This window comes from Pelobates fuscus, chromosome 5, assembly GCF_036172605.1.
Source record: "Pelobates fuscus isolate aPelFus1 chromosome 5, aPelFus1.pri, whole genome shotgun sequence".
NCBI lineage: Eukaryota > Metazoa > Chordata > Amphibia > Anura > Pelobatidae > Pelobates > Pelobates fuscus.
This window is the reverse complement of record NC_086321.1, coordinates 41607970-41633563: the sequence shown is the minus strand read 5'-3', so window position 1 is coordinate 41633563 and position 25594 is coordinate 41607970. Positions and strand designations below refer to the sequence as shown.

Below are 25594 nucleotides of genomic sequence, written 5' to 3'. Positions count from 1 at the left end.
TCTCGTTCTGGCCGGTGGGTTCTGATCTCATCCCATAAACTAGTGGCCAGCAGTCATTTATGGGCAATTAGTTTATCCCCCAGCAGCAGTTCCAATCATCGCACTGGATGAATTAAACTGCTGTTAAAAAGATAGTTTGGTGCGGTGCATCAGTGGGGAATAGTATGGCGCAGTGAGTCAGTGGGGAATAGTATGGCGCAGTGAGTCAGTGGGTAATAGTATGGCTCAGTGGGGAATAGTATGGAGCGGGGCGTCAGTGGGGAATAGTATGGCGCAATGCTTCAGTGTAGAATAGTATGATGCAGTGAGTCAGTGGGGAATAGTATGGCACGATGCGTCAGTGGGGAATAGTATGGAGCGGGGCGTCAGTGGGGAATAGTATGGAGCGGGGCGTCAGTGGGGAATAGTATGGAGCGGTGCGTCAGTTGGGAATAGTATGGCGCAGTGCTCCAGTGTAGAATAGTATGATGCAGTGAGTCAGTGGGGAATAGTATGGCACGATGAGTCAGTGGGGAATAGTATGGAGCGGTGCGTCAGTTGGGAATAGTATGGCGCAGTGCTCCAGTGTAGAATAGTATGATGCAGTGAGTCAGTGGGGAATAGTATGGCGCGATGCGTCAGTGGGGAAAAGTATGGTGCAGTGCGTCAGTTGGGAATATTATGGCGCAGTGCTCCAGTGTAGAATAGTATGATGCAGTGAGTCAGTGGGGAATAGTATGGCGCGATGCGTCAGTGGGGAATAGTATGGAGCATGGCGTCAGTTGGGAATATTATGGCGCAGTGCTCCAGTGTAGAATAGTATGATGCAGTGAGTCAGTGGGGAATAGTATGGTGCGGTGCGTCAGTTGGGAATAGTATGGCGCAGTGCTCCAGTGTAGAATAGTATGATGCAGTGAGTTAGTGGGGAATAGTATGGCACAGTGAGTCAGTGGGGAATAGTATGGCGCAGTGAGTCAGTTGGGAATAGTATGGTGCAGTGCTCCAGTGTAGAATAGTATGGTGCAGTGCTCCAGTGTAGAATAGTATGGTGCAGTGAGTCAGTGGGGAATAGTATGGTGTGATGCGTCAGTGGGGAAAAGTATGGTGCAGTGCGTCAGTGGGGAAAAGTATGGTGCAGTGCGTCAGTGGGGAAAAGTATGGTGCAGTGCGTCAGTGGGGAATAGTATGGCGCAGTGCTCCAGTGTAGAATAGTATGATGCAGTGAGTCAGTGGGGAATAGTATGGAGCGGTGCGTCAGTTGGGAATAGTATGGCGCAGTGCTCCAGTGTAGAATAGTATGATGCAGTGAGTCAGTAGGGAATAGTATGGCGCAATGCGTCAGTGGGGAAAAGTATGGTGCAGTGCGTCAGTTGGGAATATTATGGCGCAGTGCTCCAGTGTAGAATAGTATGATGCAGTGAGTCAGTGGGGAATAGTATGGTGCGATGCGTCAGTGGGGGATAGTATGGTGCGATGCGTCAGTGGGGGATAGTATGGTGCGATGCGTCAGTGGGGAATAGTATGGCGCAGTGAGTCAGTGGGGAATAGTATGGCACAGTGAGTCAGTGGGGAATAGTATGGTGCGATGCGTCAGTGGGGAATAGTATGGTGCGATGCGTCATGAGGGGATAGTATGGTGCGATGCATCAGTGGGGAATAGTATGGAGCGGTGCGTCAGTGGGGGATAGTATGGCGCAGTGCTCCAGTGTAGAATAGTATGATGCAGTGAGTCAGTGGGGAATAGTATGGTGCGATGCGTCAGTGGGGAATAGTATGGTGCGATGCGTCATGAGGGGATAGTATGGTGCGATGCATCAGTGGGGAATAGTATGGAGCGGTGCGTCAGTGGGGGATAGTATGGCGCAGTGCTCCAGTGTAGAATAGTATGATGCAGTGAGTCAGTGGGGAATAGTATGGAGCGTGGCATCAGTTGGGAATAGTATGGCGCAGTGCTCCAGTGTAGAATAGTATGATGCAGTGAGTCAGTGGGGAATAGTATGGTGCGGTGCGTCAGTTGGGAATAGTATGGTGCAGTGCGTCAGTTGGGAATAGTATGGCGCAGTGCTCTAGTGTAGTATAGTATGATGCAGTGTGTCAGTGGGGAATAGTATGGCGCAGTGAGTCAGTGGGGAATAGTATGGCGCAGTGAGTCAGTTGGGAATAGTATGGTGCAGTGCTCCAGTGTAGAATAGTATGATGCAGTGAGTCAGTGGGGAATAGTATGGCGCGATGCGTCAGTGGGGAATAGTATGGTGCGATGCGTCAGTGGGGAAAAGTATGGTGCAGTGCGTCAGTTGGGAATAGTATGGCGCAGTGCTCCAGTGTAGAATAGTATGATGCAGTGAGTCAGTGGGGAATAGTATGGTGGGGGATAGTATGGTGCGATGCGTCAGTGGGGAATAGTATGGAGCGGTGCGTCAGTTGGGAATAGTATGGCGCAGTGCTCCAGTGTAGAATAGTATGATGCAGTGAGTCAGTGGGGAATAGTATGGCGCGATGCGTCAGTGGGCAATAGTATGGAGCATGGCGTCAGTTGGGAATATTATGGCGCAGTGCTCCAGTGTAGAATAGTATGATGCAGTGAGTCAGTGGGGAATAGTATGGCGCGATGGGTCAGTGGGGAAAAGTATGGTGCAGTGCGTGAGTTGGGAATATTATGGCGCAGTGTCCAGTGTAGAATAGTATGATGCAGTGTGTCAGTGGGGAATTGTATGGTGCGATGCGTCAGTGGGGGATAGTATGGTGCGATGCGTCAGTGGGGAAAAGTATGCTGCAGTGCGTCAGTTGGGAATATTATGGCGCAGTGCTCCAGTGTAGAATAGTATGATGCAGTGAGTCAGTGGGGAATGGTATGGTGCGATGCGTCAGTGGGGAAAAGTATGGTGCAGTGCGTCAGTTGGGAATATTATGGCGCAGTGCTCCAGTGTAGAATAGTATGATGCAGTGAGTCAGTGGGGAATAGTATGGCGCGATGGGTCAGTGGGGAAAAGTATGGTGCAGTGCGTGAGTTGGGAATATTATGGCGCAGTGTCCAGTGTAGAATAGTATGATGCAGTGTGTCAGTGGGGAATAGTATGGTGCGATGCGTCAGTGGGGGATAGTATGGTGCGGTGCATCAGTGGTGAATAGTATGGTGCGATGCGTCGGTGGTGAATAGTATGGTGCGATGAGTCAGTGGGGGATAGTATGGTGCAGTGCGTCAGTGGGGAAAAGTATGGTGCAGTGCGTCAGTGGGGAATAGTATGGCGCAGTGCTCCAGTGTAGAATAGTATGATGCAGTGAGTCAGTGGGGAATAGTATGGAGCGGTGCGTCAGTTGGGAATAGTATGGCGCAGTGCTCCAGTGTAGAATAGTATGATGCAGTGAGTCAGTAGGGAATAGTATGGCGCAATGCGTCAGTGGGGAAAAGTATGGTGCAGTGCGTCAGTTGGGAATATTATGGCGCAGTGCTCCAGTGTAGAATAGTATGATGCAGTGAGTCAGTGGGGAATAGTATGGCGCGATGGGTCAGTGGGGAATAGTATGGCGCAGTGCGTGAGTTGGGAATAGTATGGTGCAGTGCTCCAGTGTAGAATAGTATGATGCAGTGAGTCAGTGGGGAATAGTATGGCGCGATGCGTCAGTGGGGAATAGTATGGTGCGATGCGTCAGTGGGGAAAAGTATGGTGCAGTGCGTCAGTTGGGAATATTATGGCGCAGTGCGTCAGTTGGGAATATTATGGCGCAGTGCTCCAGTGTAGAATAGTATGATGCAGTGAGTCAGTGGGGAATAGTATGGCGCAGTGCTCCAGTGTAGAATAGTATGATGCAGTGAGTCAGTGGGGAATAGTATGGTGGGGGATAGTATGGTGCGATGCGTCAGTGGGGAATAGTATGGAGCGGTGCGTCAGTTGGGAATAGTATGGCGCAGTGCTCCAGTGTAGAATAGTATGATGCAGTGAGTCAGTGGGTAATAGTATGGTGGGGGATAGTATGGCGCGATGCGTCAGTGGGGAATAGTATGGAGCATGGTGTCAGTTGGGAATAGTATGGCGCAGTGCTCCAGTATGATGCAGTGAGTCAGTGGGGAATAGTATGGCGCAGTGAGTCAGTGGGGAATAGTATGGCGCGCTGCGTCAGTGGGGAATAGTATGGTGCGGTGCGTCAGTGGGGGATAGTATGGTGCAGTGAGTCAGTGGGGAATAGTATGGTGCAGTGAGTCAGTGCGGAATAGTATGGCGCGATGCGTCAGTGGGGAACAGTATGGTGCAGTGCGTCAGTTGGGAATATTATGGCGCAGTGCTCCAGTGTAGAATAGTATGGCGCGATGCGTCAGTGGGGAATAGTATGGCGCGATGCGTCAGTGGGGAATAGTATGGCGCGATGCGTCAGTGGGGAATAGTATGGCGCGATGCGTCAGTGGGGAATAGTATGGCGCGATGCGTCAGTGGGGAATAGTATGGCGCGATGCGTCAGTGGGGAATAGTATGGCGCGTGGCGTCAGTTGGGAATAGTATGGCGCAGTGCTCCAGTGTGGGATAGTATGGTGCGGTGCATCAGTGGTGAATAGTATGGTGCGATGCGTCGGTGGTGAATAGTATGGTGCGATGAGTCAGTGGGGGATAGTATGGAGCGGTGCGTCAGTGGGGGATAGTATGGAGCGGTGCATCAGTGGGGGATAGTATGGTGCGATGCGTCGGTGGGGGATAGTATGGTGCGATGCGTCAGTGGGGGATAGTATGGAGCGGTGCGTCAGTGGGGGATAGTATGGAGCGGTGCGTCAGTGGGGGATAGTATGGAGCGGTGCGTCAGTGGGGGATAGTATGGAGCGGTGCGTCAGTGGGGGATAGTATGGAGCGGTGCGTCAGTGGGGGATAGTATGGAGCGGTGCGTCAGTGGGGGATAGTATGGAGCGGTGCGTCAGTGGGGGAATAGTATGGAGCGGTGCGTCAGTGGGGAATAGTATGGAGCGGTGCATCAGTGGGGGATAGTATGGAGCGGTGCGTCAGTGGGGAATGGTATGGAGCGGTGCGTCAGTGGGGGATAGTATGGAGCGGTGCGTCAGTGGGGAATGGTATGGAGCGGTGCGTCAGTGGGGGATAGTATGGAGCGGTGCGTCAGTGGGGGATAGTATGGAGTGGTGCGTCAGTGGGGAAAAGTATGGCGCAGTGAGTCAGTGGGGAATAGTATGGCGCAGTGGGAGGCACACTGCCAAACATATAAAAAAAAAGCCTAAACATGGAGTTCAAAACAGCAGGTAGGCATCTCTGATAAGGTTTTATTAGAAAATGTAATGGTTGCACTCCTATTGTAAATTTTACATTTACTTTAAATCCGCTCTCCGCTGATATTGAACCCATCTGTAAAAGGACTTGATCTACAGTTTACACAGCAGAAATCTGATCACTGAGGCCCACAGATGGAATAAACACTTTAATGGAATCCTGTATTATTGGAGAGGTTGTCCATTAGAAGCTAAACCTCTACATTAATAGATAGAACATAGCCTGATATGCTGCACTGCCGGTACTGTAAACCTCCTAAATGAAGCAATAATTAAAACGCTTTCAATTGGCTTACCTAGATACACCCGCTGATGGCAAACACTCAGATTGTGCAAATTCTGCAAAGGCAGGATCCGACCGGTTCTGTGCTGACTAGTGACGGTGCCAGAGGTAGTGTTACATCACCGCAGCTAAATTAAAATATCTCTGTATTAGCTGCTTTCTAAGAAGAAATACCACGCCAACGGGGTCATTGCACCATTGCCACTTTAACAAGCAGAAGTGTGGATAGTGTTTACAGTATCTCTTTAATATCCTTATATGTTCTAATAGTTGGCAATGAATACAATTTTCTGCTCTGCCTAAGGACATCCAGCGTCGGTAAAATTCCTGTAATTGAATCAGTGCTTTCCCATGGGGAGAGCTTAAATGCGCTTGCAGTGCTCGCCGTACATGCACAATAGCCCCTCTGAGCAGGCAGAATTGGTTGAGTACACAGGTTTTTTTTTTCTTTTTTAACCCCTTTCGATGTCAAGAGGGAGGTGGCATGTGGGTTAGGGGCATACATAGGGAACTATGGTGTAAGGAATACATCACAACTTGGCTGCAGAGAGTCTGAAAACCTACAGGTAGTGATATCCTTTTATATTTTTATATATATATATATATATATATATATATATATATATATATATATATATATATATATATATAAAAACGTTTTATGCAAAGGGTTAACAATCTGAAAGAGAAAGGTGTAACAAGACATACCATTAGTATGGCACCCTCCCAGGAGTAGCTCTACCATTTGGAAATGGTTTAACAAAATATATGGGGTCTGCCAGGTGCTGGTCAACTCCTTTATAAATAAACCGATAAAGAAATTGAGCATTCACTGTGAATTTCAATGAAAATGTGTATTAAATAAACACAATAAACATCTGATGTTTATTGCATTTGTTTAATACAGATTTTTCACATTACAGAGGTTGAGTGCCAAGTGGAGCCTCTCACACTGGTGTATTGAATGGTGACTTGCAGGGATTTCTGGGAAATGTAGTTCTGCCCCCAGCCACAATTCCACTCATCAGACCTGACTAATGCAACTACACAGCAAGTCGACATCAGTGGCCCTGCTAGATTTTGCGGATGGGTATTCACAACAATTGCCAGAACCATCATATGCCAATACGTATGGCTTTCACTGAGGCTTTTTCTAAATGCTGGACAGGGGTGTATGAAGCATGTCTTGAGATTTGCACATAAATGTGGCCTCAGATAGGCAACGTGGCTCAGTTTAAGGTCCACAATTCACTACAATTTTGTTTTTAGTGAATAAACCCCATTAATTTTTCCTGGAGTGAACAGAAGGTTCGTCGCTGTCACACATTGGCACATGTAAACTTTTCTCAAGCAGTTGCTCCCAAAATAAATGTGTCCAGATGTTCCGGGAGACCTGCTGCTCAGTGGAAATTCTCCTGGGATTGTGTAGAGACCACTGTATACTTTGTGTATCTCAAATTCTCAAGAATTTGTATAAACATCTATTGTGAAGTTTGCTCCTTTTTTTTTCGTATTTCATTTGCTTGGATTTTTGGTAGGTGGGAAGCCATTAAAGGCACGTATTGGTGTACTTTGGTCCTGCAGATGTCTGTAAACTACATTTCCCATGAAGCTTAGTCTGTGTTAAAATATAACTTTGTATCGGTTTCTGCTGTAAGCAGTTACTGCTGTTTTAACTGGGTCCAGAATACAAAGCGTGCTGTGACATGTGTTGCTGTGTCATTATCCTTTTAAACTGTGTAGTTTACCAGTGTTATTGGAAGCAGATTCATGGACTAAGTGGCTTTGCAAGTAATGGAAAATTATTCAAATAAAACTTTGCGTAGATCGTGTTTCTCAAAGCTCTGTTTCATGGACGGCGAAGCTATCTCTGCAGATGCTGCCCGTGATGAAGGGCAATATTGCACATATCACCTCTGTACGGTCTGGCCACCCTAATCTCAGGCAGAAATAAGACATAAATATGCTGGTATGCCAGAAACTAGTGGGAGATACAATCTTGATTGGCAGCTGCTGCCATCTTAACCGCTAAACTAATGGTAGCAACTGAAATGGTGGCCGTCTGAGACTCATGTAAGGGCTGTGTTGTACCCCTCACCCCCCAGATCCTCCTGTGGCTGCACAATTTTTTTTTTTTTCTCAGGCAACAGCCAACTTCAGAATACAACAACCCGGTGAGCTAGTTTGGGCATAGATATACAGAGAGTGACCAGCAGGAGAGTTCTCTGTGTTCTCCCCCTCCTGTCACCTGGACGTGTTTGCGCCCCACCTGGGCCGGTACGTCCTAAGTCGGGAACCTGGGCTGCCTTATGGTAGCACCGTCCCTGACTGTGGAACTTATGGAAGGGGAAGTAAACCTCCCTTGCTGTCAATCCATTTCTGGTCCACCTATAAAAGTTAAGATTTTCGATTTGAAATCACCACTTTTATAAGCTACCACAAATATGACAGACTCCAGACTTATAAAGCACTTCAGCAAGCTAAAGCAATCAGCCAATGAACGAACGGAAGTTCCTACTAGGAACCGCCGGCTCACCAGTGATGGTAGTGAAGTTGGGGAGTGATGCTTGGCAGACCCCAGATAAACTGGTTAAAAACATTTGGACTACTTACATTGTGTGTGGGGGTGGCAGGGCATCCCTGGCACCGTAATCACTACAGTGAGCTGTATTGCTTATGGTGCTCTGAATATATATTTGCAGAACTATGGAAAAGTTGAAATTACAGTATGGTGATGGCATAAAAAACAGACTGGGCGACAGGCGGAGCCTAACCGTGAGCCAGGACGGTCGCATGCCTGAAGAGCTCCGTACGAAGACACCGAAAAACGGCTAAAATTGGGGAGAAAGCCATCACCTACCCTCACAAAAACTGTCCCCTGGCTGAGAGTTCGGACATGGGTCGGAAAAATAAAAAGCCCAAGCCTGATAAAAGCCCGATGAACCGGGATATCGCCGATCTCTTCCGCAACTCCCAGAGGGCCGCGTGGGACAACATGGCGCTCGCGGACGAGGGCTCCTCTTACTCATCGGAGGACATGGCCGAGGCCCCGATGGTGAGCGCCTTACCTACCACTAAAAAAGCACGGGCCCCATCGGCGACGGACCGGGACCCCATCACAGCAACCCAACTCAAAGCAATGTTGGCAGAACTTCGAGAGAACATAGCGGGAGACCTTGCCCCATTCAAAAAGGCCATCGAAAGTGCAACTACCAAAATGGTCCAACTTGAGGCCACCCAGAGCACCCACGAAGGCCGGCTCACAGAGGTGGAGAGAGGCCTGGCTAACCTGACCCAATACCAACAACAAATTGACACCAGATTAGATGCCATGGAAGACCAACGGCGCAGATATAACCTAAAACTAAGGGGAGTGCCCGAGACAGTGGGACTGCAGGACTTACCTCATTTCCTCAGGCGGCTCTTTGCAGCCCTCCTACAGCCGAAACAGGCCAAAACCATGAGACTCGATGGCATGTTCCGTCTAACAAAGCCACCCAATGCACCGCCGACAGCGACCCCGGACCTTATCCTCCGTTTTGGCTCCATGCGGGACAAGGCCCTACTACAAGAAGCAGTGAGGGGAAAAACCCCCATCACCTTTGAGGGCGCCACACTGCACTTCTTTCCAGACATGTCAAGGGGCACTCTCCTATGGCGCCGATCCCTGCAACCACTACTCCAACTGCTCCGAGCCAAGGAGGTACCGTACCGCTGGGGCCCGAATCGCACAGTACTAATTACAGCCGGAGACACCGCTCTACGGGCAAGCACCGACAAGGAACTAGAAGACCAACTGCGGACACTTGGAATAACTCTGCCATCACCAATTGCAGGAGGGGACCTGTCACGGGTGGATTTGGCGAAAGTCAGGGATTTTACACCGCGAACCACGAAACCCACTTCCTCCACGGGAACGGGGACTTGAGGGGAAAAGAGCGGGCTCAAGGGTCTGCTGCGCCCTTATCCAGGACTCTCTTATCACCCATGGACTGGCCTACGGCCATCATTTCGGGGACTTAAGAATGCCATAACTGCTTTATCCCCCCCCCCCCCCCCTGTTGAAATTGTTTTATTGGTTTATTATGTTAATGTTTATCCACTCTTGCTGCACCTCACGTGAACGCAAAGTTAATCGAGAAACGACCAACGTGTGAGTTACTATAACCAGTAGTTTAAAGTTGCAGTCAGTTTTTAGCACTAGCCGGTGGTACTCACTTGAATATTTACACATGTATAATCTATGATGTCAATAGATCAGCGAATACGCACACTAAGACTAGGCCTAAGACTTCACTTTATATTTCTTATCTATGTGTATTATTGTTCTTATTTTTTATTAATTTACCAGTGAACGTTACTAGCTAGCTACATGTCAGACACACACAGGACCGCCTCACATCAGGTTCTGTAGCGGTATGTTTAATCTCTAACAAAACACAGCAAATGTGATGCTCTGCCTGTTATCAAAGTTAAGCGAATGTGTTACTCGTTATTAGTTTGAATCTAGCGAGGGTCAACCTGCATTACTTCTTGGCTTCCTTAATGCACTGAGCGTATCCTTTACCTTATTACGTATATTTACAGGGTGAGATAGTCTATCATAGTGTATCATAAAATCTAAAATTGTGCATAATGCCCACCTGTAACAATATATGCTGGAAGATTTACACTACCTTCCCATAACCTACTAATCGACCCACTATCTACTCATAGTCCCTAAAAAGCTATGATTCATAGATGCTACCAGCAAGTAGTTTAGTTAACACATGCATAATCTGTTTAATTTTTCGGCTCACAGCTAGTTTATCCAATGCCATAACGTGTTATCCAACCTGGATTGTGTTCCTTTACTTCATTTGTCTGTAAACTAATTGTACGCAACCCTAGCTAACCATATCATAGGAACGCTACCTTGCATAGACTAAACCTTGTCTAGATGGCATGTTGGGTTCCCCGATAAACCTGTTTATTTCTTATGTTTAAACGAACAAAAAAAAAAAAAAAAAAAAGCGCAACAAATCCTCTTTACCACTATGTCATTGCATCAACTCCTGTTAACTGTCATAATTACTCACTGTATCTGGCATTGCGCTTCAAAAATAAAGAATTCAAAAAAACAGACTGGGCACATAACTTATGGCATTCTCAGGTTTATTGGAGCAACGTTCTGTATTTAAAAATGTTGGCAGCGTTTTACCGAGTGAAAGTCCCTAAATCAAGTCTTTATCTGGGGAAAAGTTGATGCTTTAGCCTGGCATCACAGTGTGCTAAAATACTTTTGAAACAGACATACAGGGAGTGCAGAATTATTAGGCAAGTTGTATTTTTGAGGATTAATTTTATTATTGAACAACAACCATGTTCTCAATGAACCCAAAAAACTCATTATTATCAAAGCTGAATATTTTTGGAAGTAGTTTTTAGTTTGTTTTTAGTTATAGCTATTTTAGGGGGATATCTGTGTGTGCAGGTGACTATTACTGTGCATAATTATTAGGCAACTTAACAAAAAACAAATATATACCCATTTCAATTATTTATTTTTACCAGTGAAACCAATATAACATCTCAACATTCACAAATATACATTTCTTACATTCAAAAACATAACAAAAACAAATCAGTGACCAATATAGCCACCTTTCTTTGCAAGGACACTCAACAGCCTGCCATCCATGGATTCTGTCAGTGTTTTGATCTGTTCACCATCAACATTGCGTGCAACAGCAACCACAGCCTCCCAGACACTGTTCAGAGAGGTGTACTGTTTTCCCTCCTTGTAAATCTCACATTTGATGATGGACCACAGGTTCTCAATGGGGTTCAGATCAGGTGAACAAGGAGGCCATGTCATTAGATTTTCTTCTTTTATACCCTTTCTTGCCAGCCACGCTGTGGAGTACTTGGACGCGTGTGATGGAGCATTGTCCTGCATGAAAATCATGTTTTTCTTGAAGGATGCAGACTTCTTCCTGTACCACTGCTTGAAGAAGGTGTCTTCCAGAAACTGGGAGTTGAGCTTGACTCCATCCTCAACCCGAAAAGGCCCCACAAGCTCATCTTTGATGATACCAGCCCAAACCAGTACTCCACCTCCACCTTGCTGGCGTCTGAGTCGGACTGGAGCTCTCTGCCCTTTACCAATCCATCCATCTGGCCCATCAAGACTCACTCTCATTTCATCAGTCCATAAAACCTTAGAAAAATCAGTCTTGAGATATTTCTTGGCCCAGTCTTGACGTTTCAGCTTGTGTGTCTTGTTCAGTGGTGGTCTTCTTTCAGCCTTTCTTACCTTGGCCATGTCTCTGAGTATTGCACACCTTGTGCTTTTGGGCACTCCAGTGATGTTGCAGCTCTGAAATATGGCCAAACTGGTGGCAAGTGGCATCTTGGCAGCTGCACGCTTGACTTTTCTCAGTTCATGGGCAGTTATTTTGCGCCTTGGTTTCTCCACACGCTTCTTGCGACCCTGTTGACTATTTTGAATGAAACGCTTGATTGTTCGATGATCACGCTTCAGAAGCTTTGCAATTTTAAGAGTGCTGCATCCCTCTGCAAGATATCTCACTATTTTTGACTTTTCTGAGCCTGTCAAGTCCTTCTTTTGACCCATTTTGCCAAAGGAAAGGAAGTTGCCTAATAATTATGCACACCTGATATAGGGTGTTGATGTCATTAGACCACACCCCTTCTCATTACAGAGATGCACATCACCTAATATGCTTAATTGGTAGTAGGCTTTCGAGCCTATACAGCTTGGAGTAAGACAACATGCATAAAGAGGATGATGTGGTCAAAATACTCATTTGCCTAATAATTCTGCACACAGTGTATATAAGTCTCAGAACACCAATAAACCTAAACCTCCTTCGCTAAAGCTCAGAAGAAGGCATCCATGAGAAGTATCTTAACAACCATTGGGTTATTTGTAATGTGTATGACTTGTTAGGTAGGTTTGTGATGACATATAAATTTATTCTTACAGAGGACTTCTGCCGCGAGACACTTTTACATCTAACAATGAGATGGGGTCTTATAGAGCTTTCGCATTTCCTCATGTACCGGCCGGGCGGAGCGTCCGCACTGAGAATGAAGAATGAGGATGGAGACACCCCAGTTGACCTGGCTTCTCGGAATGGCCATACCAGACTTGTTGAACTCTTGAGAAAGTAAGTAAACCTGTTTTATTGCAATATGTTTGTTGTGTTCTGAGGGTTATGGTTTGTGATCTTTCTATGGGCCAGTTAGCCCATTTTTTTTAGCAATTGGTGAAGCAAATTATAATTTACCACAATGCCCCAAGCATTTCAAGTTTTGTGCTTTATTTCTAAAAGAAATACCACCTCGCTGCTTACTGTGCAGTTTTTGCTGATATAATGGATTCAATGAAATTATTTAGATATTGAATTCTGCCATATAGACACACAACTGATATCTCTGCTGCAGAAGGGTAACTTCCTCAATAGATATAACAAACGAGAGCACCTAGGGGACCCAGGTGATAAAATTATTTGACTCCCTACTGTGGGATGACACCAGGACACTCCTGGTACCATTACTATTGCAATGCATGAATGGGGGGGTCTTGGTATTTAATAGATATACCCCCAATGACATGCATGCATTTATTGATGTATATTTTCAATGGCTGTATATCTAAAAAAGCTTGCAAATGCTGGTAGATCCCCAGCTTTCAGTCTGTCCCGGGAAATGACCACTCAAAGGCATCGCTGAAATTAAAGGGATTCTATAGTGCCAGGAAAACAAAGCTTTTTTACTGGCACAATAGGTTTCTATAGTACTCTGCTCCCTCATACAGTGTCTCAGAAATTGCAATAAATACCACTGTTGGGTTAAGGGACATGGGACATACACACAGAAGGAGGGGGAGTGCCAGAAAGACGCAGAAACCGGGGAGAACTTGGCCAGAGAGGACAAGGTAGAATTGAGACCTGTACATGCGCATTCTCACGGGCTTACTGTGAACGGTCAGAGCAGGAAGGTGCACTTTCGTTAACAGAAGGTAACAGAAGAGGAAGAGAATCTTCCTGGCTGTTTGTAAGCTGGAGAGGTGTTTCTTTTTTGAATTGTAAAAATGCCAATTTTGCATAATATAAAGTGGATTAAGATGGGATGCTCCTTACATAGATAGCACTTCAGGCGCTTGTTTGAAACACTGCAAATGAGGCACTGTCTTCCAGAATCCAATGATAAACCTGGCAGCTCATGGTAATTGACCTGTAATTTGTAACTGCAGATTTTCCAATACAGTCAGCTGCCATCCTGAGTTTGCAACAAAGGCATTCAACTATAAACAACTTACCCTAAATGCTTTGTTTGTGGAGTGGTCCTTCTAATTAATAAGCTGAATTTATTGTGTTGATTGATAGTTTGTATTGATTGTGTTTATTTAGTTGATTGATTGTTACTAAGCAGCCATGAAGTGCTTATGGTCACGCGATGTAACTGGTTAACTCCCTCTTTATTCATCACATGTTGGCTTGTTACCATTATATACCTCTTGATGCACTAGGCCTTGTGATCGGGCCGAAATGTTGTTATGAGACCTCAATAAATTGAATGCTTTCACATATCGTGGTGTACAGCACCATCTTCTTTGTGCCATACCTCGTTTGGGAGCCAGGCTGCAGAATACCATGTTACCTCATTCCGGTTCAAACTGTTCTAAAATGGTTTAGCGCCGAGCAGAGAGACTGCTCTAGGGAACTTTAACTACTTCAATGAATTGAAGTGATTATAGTTCTTAAGGTGTCACTTTAAGTGTGAGGTGGGATGTATCTGCTAAGGTACCTTAAAATAACACTAGCTATGGATTCCCCAGGTAGGGTAATATTGTGTTTTATATTATATTATTTAATTTATTTTATATACTTTTTTTTTCTGATCTTATTTATTTTATTGTCCTTTACGATCAGTTAATTTTTTTATATTTCCTTCTTTTATTTTCGTCTTTTTATTTTCTATCATTCCCAATATTCCCCTTCCTCCTGGCTTTATCCACCTCCTCCTTTTTTTAAAATCTGTTTTTATCCATGATCACTCATTACATTTAAGGCACAGTACATAATGTCTAGCATTTAAAGGCACAGTACATATTATTCTACACAATTTTTTATTGATTCTCCCATTTATTGTATTTTATCTTCTACAATTTCACACTCCCTATAATTTAGCTATCAGTCACAAGTCTACTCCTGGATTTTACACACTATCTTTTAGAGTGTCCTACTAATATTGGGACCTGTGCGGCATATAGAGGGTTAACTTTCCCCCTCCCCCGCTTTTTTTTTTTACCTTCATGCTTTCCTATGGGTCGCCTTGTCACACGACAGATTTTTACTCAGTCAGTGCAGTGGAGGTGCCTCTAGTGGCTGTCTGTCAGTAAGACGGTACTAGAGGTGGATATAAACCTGCAATGTTTTGCTTTGCAGGGTTAAGGGGACAGGGACACTGCACCCAGATCTCATTACTAAATTAAAGTGGTCTGGATAAATATATAGTATTCCTTTAGGCTGCTGGAACAATGTTACAAGTTAATGATTTTGAAAAATTCAGCTTTTGTATCTTTCCTATAGAAGGTGGTGGGGGGCTAGTCACCACTGTCTTTGGGTCTTTCCTCTGTATGCACCTTGTACATAGACTGCGAAGCTGCTGATTTGAAACTCTGTAGCCGTGGCACTGCGTATCCGAATCCAATAAACAAACATGGTAGATCATGGTAATTAAGTGGCACTTTGTAACTAACATCTGCAGGGATTCCACACTACAGAATTCTCAAAGAAGTCTGCTGCCATCCTGAGTTTTCAACAGTCATTCAATAAGACTCAACTCAAACAATGACCCCTGCTCCATCTATGTATGTAAACACTAACCTGGGGTGTTTTAAAGGTATATTAGCAATCTATTAGCAATCTGTGCAGCGTATTATAGTGGTTATGGTCCAAAGATTTTTTTTTTGGGTGCCTCCCCCCACCTCTACGCCCTTGGTTTATATAAAACTGATTTCAACTGATTTGACAGGAAAATAGTGTTCTTTCACTGTGTCTATATAAAATGTATATTATTTTTTGCCAGGGATATATGTTTCAGTCATTAAATTACTCTTTCACATGAGATCAAAATGTATTTTAATAACATTTTGGTTTTACGTTTTTTGTATTTTATTTGATACACTTAGGTTACATATTTGGAGCATTATTCCAGTTTCCATTTTAATAGCAAACGCTCATCAAAGACATTTCTCCAGAAATGTTTAATTTATTATTTCCTTTTTTTACTTTTTATAATTCTACTTCTATGAAATATGATCTAAACATCTGACACAAATTAAACAGATTTCTTAATCTGAAGCAGCCCCCCTTTCATAGGTAAAGCGAATAAAAAAAAACAAAAAACTTTGGAGTTTATTTACTAAAATGCCAAATCGTACGAGATATGCCAAAATAGCTTAGAAGGAAAAATAACTATTTTTATTTTTTTTTATTTTTTTTTCAATAAAACTGTTTTGGCCTGAAATAGTTTTTATTCCAGCTCTCACAATGAACCATTTGGTAAATAAACCCTTTAATCACTCCATAACTTTCTCTTTCCATCATTACCTTTATTTTGATTTTGATTGACAAGTTAATGTTCTTAAAACCTCATTTCTGATTGAAGTGCTGTCACTCGAGCATTGTATAATTATGTGTTTTAAAATAACATTGTGGGCTCGGTCTCTGAAGTTGAATTCAAATTGTTTATATTTCAGCTGGCCCCGAAACTATCTAACTTAGCAGCATTCTTCCTTCACGTTGCCTGGTATTTCACAGTTTGCTGATAGAGCTCTGCAGAGGCTCATGTCATTTCTGTCAGAGCTCTGTACTCCTATTTGCATGACTAGAGAACTTTAGTACATTTTGTTATGAATGTCTCGTTTGTTTATAGCATCTTAAAGAGTGCACAGTTTCCCTTGAGGCACTGTCTGTATTTCCCAGTCTTCGTCAAATAACTCCCCTTCCAGTTCGCTGACGAGTGCAGTACACACATGCCAGGCTGCTTTCTCCAGAACCCATTAAAAGAAAATTCTGTTTGATTTTAATTCAATTACATGAAGAAAATGAGCCAACATTTATCAATCCCTCCACAAGCTCATTTGGGTGATTGCACTGTTGGCGGACAACATAATCTCATCGAATCTACACGTTTCACAAATCTGCTGCTTCTGCAGGTGTTGAAGGAGGAAAAGTTCTGAATTCCGTGTGACTGTTCTATACGATTCTCCAGGGATTTATGTTAACTCTATAATCTTCAGTTTCCAGGATGCGCCTCCACTTGATTTCTGCAGTGCCGCAATCAATGAGGATACCTTCTTGAGGTTCTGCCAATCTTCTGGTGTAGTGACCCTAACTAGACTCCAACCTGCTGGATATTCGTTGGAGGCAGATATCGAGCTTCTTAGGAAATGTTTGTGGGATAGTCAGTTCTGTGAAAAGGTATGTCTCCAAATTTCTCTTCATCATTTTGTGTCTTTGACAAGTACTTTTAATTTTACTTGCTTAGTTTATGGTTTGGTTAAACTATTGTAAGAGCAAAATCTTATCATTCTAAGCTGAGGTCAAGTGCTATACACTTATATTACGATGCTTGGCAATGGGCAGTATTTTAAAGAGGAACTGTCAAGTACCTGGAATTGTAATACTATGTTTACTTATCACTATATTTAACAAATATGTATTTTTAAGATGGGAAAAATTTAATTAAATGTTAAAATCCACACCTCTTTATCCTGCAACTGGGTGCCTCCATTTTATCCCCCTGTCAGTCATTGTTTTAATCTATTCCCCTTACACCTGACAATCAGTATAGAGATGGCAGAGAAAAGGATCATTTAAACAATGTTTTTCGATTTCTTCTTTTCATTTGCAATGTTTGCCCTGTCTAAGGTGGATTGGGATGTCATTTGCAACATCGGCTAAATAAATTTAAAAGAAACCAGAGTAAGATCTCATGAAAAAAGATTAACACAAGTTAAAGGTGCCAGTGTCTTGTTCAGTGATCTAAATTACAGAGAAGTGTTCCATTCCTTTCAACTGCAGAGAATTGTCTTACTAGTGTAATAATACAAATTATAATAAGCACAGAACCTTTCTGTTCTGTAATCTGTCTTGTGCGTTCTTCCTAGATGTTTGTGAAAATGTTAAAAACCGTATAAATAACCCTAAGGGAGGAGTTGTAAAGCCTGCCTGTGAATTTTAAATCCAAGACTGTAGTCCCAATATGTCAAGACAATTGCAATCAGGGGTAAGGCAGAGGTTATAGAACACAACCTGTGAGCTTACACAGGATTCCACTGGGGCAAGTGACAAACAAGGTGCGAAAAGTGATAAAAGAGGTGAAAATTATTGTACTGTTTGGCGTAACTAATGAAAGATGAGAGAGTGAAAAGGAGGAGTATTATTTTATTGTCCCTTTGTAGTAAGTAGGACAACGCTAATATATAGCTGTATGACATTAAATAACAATTATTTATTACTGGAAGCATGGTGTTCCTGGGACAGATTCAAACAATTGGAAATATTAATTGTGCATTTCACATTCGTTCATTGACTTGTCTGATTAAAATAATTCTCTTCTGGTCTTCTGTTCATTAAAAATCAGTATTAATCCCCTTCGATCTCTCTGCTTTGCGGGGTGAATAATTGTTTGTATTGTACATCTGTGTAAAGTGTTGGGAGGATGCTTGATGTGAGTCTTAGCAGCTCTCCATGTTACATCAGACGGTTCATTCCTTCTTGCTGTAACAATAATATATACCTGTCAAACACAACATGTTCACAAACCTTATCCATCAAAAAATTAAACTGCACTTTTCTAGAAATGATTTCCTTGAATGATTAATGTCCTAGATCAGGGGTAGGCAACCTACGGCACTAGTGCCATGCACGGCACTCGAGGTGTCTTTGCACGGCACTCAAGGCTGCTAGAGTCAAACAGGCTCTGGCCTATCAGGAGTCCCAGTAAAACTTCAGATATCTGCTAATCCGAAAAGGTGGTGAAGGACAATCCTCAATTTATGCATTGCAGCACGTAGAGGTAGTGATCTCAGATCACTTCCTCCCAGCACTTGTGAATAGGAAGCCACTCTGTAGTAGAGCAGCTCGCAGTTGCTGTTGCAGCTTCTGTCCTTGACATGTACCTGGCCAGACTAGTCCCCACTGGAACCCAGGGAAGCCACCCACACTGCTAGATATACACAGAAATGCAGAATAACCCTCCCCTCATACAAATAATACGGACAGCTCACACACAATTGAAACACCACTAACAATCCACATACATGCACACAACCCCACATGCAATACCCCAAACAACCCCCACACACTACCAAACACACACTTTGACATATCCATCCATCCACACACACACACAATTCCGCAAGCAGCACCCATACACAGCTTACATTCATATGTATCATACACAATACCATAAACTACTCATGAACATAAACAATATAATAGCTCATATACGCAGGGCCTTCTTTAACGCGGGGCAAACTGGGCAGCTGCACCGTGAGCCCTGCTGGCCTTAACTATTTCTAACCCTCTGGCTGGTAATCTGCACACTAAGGAGGCCCACCGGGTGGCCCATGCACAAAGGACAACCTGCTGGGCTTCTGTCAGCAGGGACCCGGTCACACGCTGAGGTGCTTTAACAGCGCGAGCGGGCCCCTTGCTTTTCGGCAGCAGGCTGGGAGGAAGTGACGGCCACGCATCACTTCCTCCCACAAAGAGAGGAGCGCGCAGGAAAGAAGATTAGGCAGATTGGAGGGGGGCTGGCCAAGAGCTCTAGACCCCAACTCCCAACGCCCTCAGCCACCAGCAGGAAAGGTAGGAAACTGGAGGGTGAGTTTTAAAGTGTATGTCTGTGTCAGTATGTCTGTCAGTATGTTTGTGTGTGTGTGTCAGTATGTTTGTGTGTGTGTGTCAGTATGTTTGTGTGTGTGTGTCAGTATGTTTGTGTGTGTGTGTGTCAGTATGTTTGTGTGTGTGTGTGTCAGTATGTTTGTGTGTGTGTCAGTATGTTTGTGTGTGTGTCAGTATGTCTTTGTGTGTGTCAGCATGTCTTTGTGTGTGTCAGCATGTCTTTGTGTGTCAGTATGTCTTTGTGTGTCAGTATGTCTTTGTGTGTGTCAGTATGTCTTTGTGTGTCAGTATGTCTGTGTCAGTATGTCTGTGTCAGTATGTTTGTATGACAGCATGTCTGTGTGTGTGTCAGTATATCTGTGTGTGTGTCAGTATATCTGTGTGTGTGTGTGTGCTTGCAATCACGCCAACACCACATACAAACATATTCCACAAAAACACACAAAAACGTCTTAGTGCTAAATACAGACCTGCAAACATGAGTAAATGGTAGAGCCCCAGCTGTCAATGCTATTCTTGAGTTGCACGACAGATGGGGATCTACCTTTTAATCAACCGTGCAACAGGGAGACCGCCAAGAATTCTTGCACCTCTCTACTTTAGGTCCGCCACTGTGTTGAGGTGGAGGACGTGATTGCATGCCTGGGAAGGGGGGACAGGGTCCAGGGGGCCCTAAGCAAATGCTTTGCCCAGGGTCTAGTCATTATTAAAGACAGCCCTGCATATATACGCACAAATACAACGATACAAAGCAATTACAGTAAAAATAACACAAGCAGAATACGGCAGCATACACACCTCGATTTATAAAAAAATAGGACCGGCACGCTACGGGACATCACAATCCTATATCGGCACAGTGCTGCTAAAAGGTTGCCTACCCCTGTCCTAGATCCTGATTTCCTGTACATTATGGGGCTAACTTTTAATGAATTGGCCATCTTGTGATCCAAATAGAGCCTGTCTCAATGGAAAGAGTGCCATGAGTAATGGAATTTGGAAGTAAATCTTGGCAAGATTTCACCTGTTCATCCTTTGTTATCCTGACTTGTGTTCTTATGTTGTGTACTGTGTAGGTCTTCTTCCTGTCTGTGATGTTTGATACTTTTTAAGATGCCCAAAGTTAGAGGTTTGTAAGGATGTCATTGTGTTTTTTTAATTTTTGTTTTTATTCGTTTTTGTTTGTACTTTTACAGGATATGGACTTGTTCAACGTGTTCTCTTAATAAAAGTCAATAACTGAATGCACAAGGTGCACCTGATACAAAATTCCATTTGTTTTTTAAAGGAAAACAAATTACTTTAGACTCAAACAATGCAATGCAAATGTATATATTATCAATTATAAAATTGCTGAATTGATACTAGCGCTAGTAAAATTGCTGAATTGATACTAGTGAGATATAAAAGAAATTAAAGGACCCCTCTAGGCACCCAGACCACTTCAGCTTAATTAAGTGGTCTGGGTGCCAGGTCCAGCTCGGGTTAACCCATTTTTTTAATAAACATAGTAGTTTAAGACAAACTGCTATGTTTATAAATGGGTTAATCCAGCCCTCAAACCCTAGAGGCGCTTGCGTGATTCTCACAGTGAGAGCACGCAAGCGTCCATAGGAAAGCATTGATAATGCTTTCCTATGCGACCGGCTGAATGCGCGCGCAGCTCTTGCCGCGCGTGGGCATTCAGCCGAATGGGAGGAGAGGAGGAGGATCGGAGGAGAAGAGCTCCCCGCCCGGCGCTGGAGAAAGGTAAGTTTTAACCCTTTCCTCTCCCCAGAGCCCGGCGGGAGTGGATCCCTGAGGGTGGGGGCACCCTCAGGGCCCTATAGTGCCAGGAAAACTAGTATGTTTTCCTGGCACTATAGTGGTCATTTGACAGCTATAATATTGAACTTTTGCAAAATGAACTTTGTGTTGGCATGAATTAGTTTTTTTTTTTTTACATGGTTCTAAACATGACCTAATTTGAGTGTAATGGTATTCGGACAGTGTGTATATTTTAGCAAATTGGTACAAATGGCCTTTGGGATGACTAATTTTGGTAATTTTTGTCTGTTTTCTACCAACAACTCCTAGAGAGTTTGTGTTTGATGGGTTGAGTCTTTGCGTCTCATGCCTTTATCATTTTGGGAGTCTTGATCAGGCAATTATGGAAGGTCCTAGCGGAGAATTGGCCTCAGTCAGATCATCCCAAAATCTTTTTGTGCATTTATATTGATTTACTGAGATTGTGCAAGAAGATTTTGCTGATGTTGGCTGTCAGATTCTGATGTTTTTTTAGTTCTCAACAAAACTTACATTATGTGGAAATGTAAAAAAATGTTTTAATTTTTTTTTTACTGGTACTGCAGCTCCGCTAACACAGACTGAACACTAAAAAATGATATATGTTGGAGAGACACATGTGTCTAACGCTTCAAACTGGTTTTTTTCCGTGCCTTTAGATCAACCGCAAAAAACGATGTGAGCGAGGCTGACTTGATGGATGCATGTCTCTATTCAGAACTTAGATATGTAACTTTGATACTGACCATAATGCCATCATAGAGCTTTACCGATATGGATTTTTTAAAATTAAACTTGGTGTGTTTAAAGGCAACATGGTGTCAGTAACTTGGGCTGACTGGCATCAAACAGGTTGATTGTCATTGGGTGCTTGTTCCACTTGTCATTATTGACACAAGGTCTGATCCTCTTGTGCAACACTATTCGTGATAAAGCCAAGAAGCAGCACCACAAGTCCAAAGTGTTTTATCGGTCCTGGGCATACACACATAAAGAAAAAACAAAAGAATAGCAATACGAACAAACACCAGAAACAATCAAAAAAAATCCGTATTATAGTAGAAGAGTCTTTGTTATGAATAAAAAGTATATTTTGGTAATTGGAAGTATAGAGTCCTCAATGTTGTATGTGTTTCAGCCGTTCCGTAACTATAAAAGACACAAGCGAGGGAAGCCAATGGCACAGTATGTACAAACCAATAGGATAAGATGAGGAAATATATATAATCAACTCACATTTAAAAGAGTTATGGCTAGCTCCGGGTTTGAAGGGCGTACAGCAGTATAATTCTCGCTGTTACGGATATGTGTATCAGCCGTTCCATATATATAAAAGACAAAAGCGAGGGGAGTCAATGGTACACTATGTACAAACTAATAGGATAAAATGAGAAAATATATATAATCAACTCACATTTAAAAGAGCTATAGCCTGCTCAGGGTGTTAAGGGCGTACAGCGGTAAAATCCCTGCTTTAAAGGATATGTAGTCAGCGCCCTCCAAAGGGATGAAAGCGTCCTCCACTCAGGAAAAAAATATAAAAGAAAAACACAACTGTGCTTTCAGTAATATAAAATAGTGCAAATGGACATAAATAAAAATGTACTCGCAAGTCTAGTGCAAACTACTGCACTATGATATAAGCGTTGGTGGTATGATCCCCACCTAGGATATACTTGAAGTCATGCGATAACAGGAAGCCAGGTAAAATATCTCCATGTGTTCCCCAACTTCCTGTTATCATCGCATGTTATCATACCACCAATGTTTTTTCTGTGTTATACTTTTCCTCTTCAGAGGGTTTGAGGGTTACCCTCAGTTGGGCTGCTGCCTACTGTCTCCATTTCATATTCGATTCCCCCCCTCCCCCCTTTAGTACACACATAAAGAGCTTTAAATAGCTAGCTTTCCCTCTCTTTTATGCCCATTCATGTCTAATGCATCTTAGGAATGTAGGAATGTCACAATGTAATACCCCAACACGCAGTTTAGTATAGCAAGGGAAGAGACTAGGAAATAACGTATTACTGGGCCTTAGAATGACCGGACTAAACGTTAGATAGAGATAAAGCGTAATCAGAGACAAGCCGAGGTCAGGGAAACAGAGAGACAGCGAAAACAAGAACTAGCTAGAGTCAGGTACACGGTAATAGTCAGACAGGCAAACAAGACAAGAAAGGGTTAAAGATAACTCAGTCAGATACAAAGCCAATGTCAATACCAAAATAAATACAATAGATCAAGGAACGCACTAAAGGTTACTGAAACAGAAACCACGATAGGACAAAGTGGATAGGGCTAGAGAAGTTTAAATATCCTTAAACTTACATTTGATTGGCCCACGTCATGCCCACGCCCCCAAAACGTGTGTGTGTGGGAGCGTCGTAATGACGTGGGCCAATGGGAGCCTGAGTCTACTTTTGGCTCCCACTGCCCCTTTAAGAGTGCGCTCGTGATGCAAGCCGCCCTACTAGTGACAGACGGCCCGCTCAGAAGGGAAGATTGAGCCATGTGCGGCTCGAGCTGAGGACCCCGGCCGGCCCCTGGATAAGGTAAGTACCGCCACAGTTCTATGTGAAGAGAGTACCTCGATCATCCTCTCTTTATCCTCTAGGTTTCTGACCCATCTTATTATTTGATCACTGTCTGTTTGCTGCACGTCCTGACCCGTGGCACTATTCTGAATTTTAGTTTCCTTGACATTTGCTATGTCACCTATTCTTTTTTTTTTTGTGTGTGTGATTTACATCACCTGTTAGAGGTGCCTTTTTCTTTTCTGTTAACTCCAACCATTCTCAAGTTGATAATGTATTCTTCGAACCCTGTCTATATCTACTGTTAGGGATCCAACCGTGTTAATCCAAGACAGTCCAGTCCAGGCCTTGCACTTTCTATAGAATGAATGCATTATAGTAATTTACAATTCTTGCATCTTTTCAGATTATAAATCCTGTGCATGATCAGAATCATAAAACCCAGATGCCAACGGATGAAACAGATTTAGAAGAAGGTACCATTTTATTTCTCGATTTGTAATAGAATAAGTGACTTACAGTGTCCTAACTCAGTACCGAATTGGTGAACAAGTTTTTTTTTTTTATGTTTTTCACAGTGTTGTATGGGTCTCTTTCTGTGACATACTGATAACATTTTTCATTCTACGAGGGGAGGCTTAGGAACAGGAAAACAAGTATATTTAAAGCAATCCATTCTATTATGGATCCAAAAGCAATACAGCGGTGTGGCTGTGGGATTCACAATTTTTTAACATTTATTTTTAGAAGTTTTTGCATTTAATTTCCTTTTTAACATCTAATGTAAAATGACCAGGAATAAAAAAAAATCAACAGTAGAAAATATTGTTAAAGGGAAGTACTTGTTTTTTAGCAGTTTGCTGAGAAAATTATTGGCATGCTTGTGTTTTCTTGCATTTCTGACCGCGTACTCACTGCAACTTTCCGTGGAAAATACATTTATTTGCTGCAGCGTTTCACCACTTTTTGTTACTGTGGAGGTGAGGTGTACCAGGGTAAAGAATCTAAAAAGATTTAAAAAAAACTTTGCATTTCATTTTTTTTATTTATTTTAATGTAATTTAATTAATTTTTTATATTTTTAATGTATATTCTATGGAATGCTTGGTGGGATTGCTGCTCCGCACTTAAACATGCTGAGATGACACAGCAAAGAGGAACACTTAGATTTATACCGTTTCCATGTGTTTTTGTGTTCTCTGCTTCAAAATCAAATGGAATATCTGGAAATATATTTTGTAATGAAGATTGATGTGATCTTTATGAATTAATTGTGTATTTAATGCAATCGAATCAACTTATTAATAGAATGCTTAATTTGATAAAAAAAAGTGAACAAAACATTTTAGTTTTCTATATTTATTTTTTCCGGTAAATTGTTAGTTGTTTATAACATAAATGGTTAATTGAGCATCAGATAATTAGTTGTCCTGTTTCTCATGTACATATTTCGAGCAGTGTAGCAATGGTCCCTCTTGGAAACTGGTGATGTAACTCCACTTCCTGTTCTGGGAGTGATTTCAAAGAGCAGGAATGTCCTTGGAATTTTCCAATGGCAAATACCGTTATGCCTTTTGTTATAATGGTGAAAAAAAAAAAAAAGAAAAATAGAATTTTTCACAAATTTTGTTCCAACTGCTGCATTGTTCACTGAATATCTTAGAAAAAGTAATTTAAAAAGATAATTTTAATCTCTCATCTACGTCAATTCATAAATCATAAAAAAAATTCTCACGTGTTACTATTTTAAAGAGTTTTAAAAACACATTTATGATATTATGTAATAATAATTCTCTATTAAAATATGTATTCATTAAATCGACCT

At 42.8% G+C, this 25594-nt stretch overlaps 1 protein-coding gene across 6 annotated transcripts in view; it reads left to right on the top strand.

The window, feature by feature from the left end:
• ARHGEF28 (Rho guanine nucleotide exchange factor 28) overlaps positions 1 to 25594 on the top strand; it is a 239388-nt gene that overhangs the window by 85544 nt on the left and 128250 nt on the right. For all 6 annotated transcript variants that reach the window (XM_063453739.1, XM_063453742.1, XM_063453741.1 and 3 more), the window contains 3 exons: positions 12514 to 12697; positions 16840 to 17020; positions 24176 to 24245. In XM_063453739.1, the coding sequence (XP_063309809.1) occupies positions 12514 to 12697; positions 16840 to 17020; positions 24176 to 24245 (435 nt within the window). The remainder of the gene's footprint in view (positions 1 to 12513; positions 12698 to 16839; positions 17021 to 24175; positions 24246 to 25594) is intronic.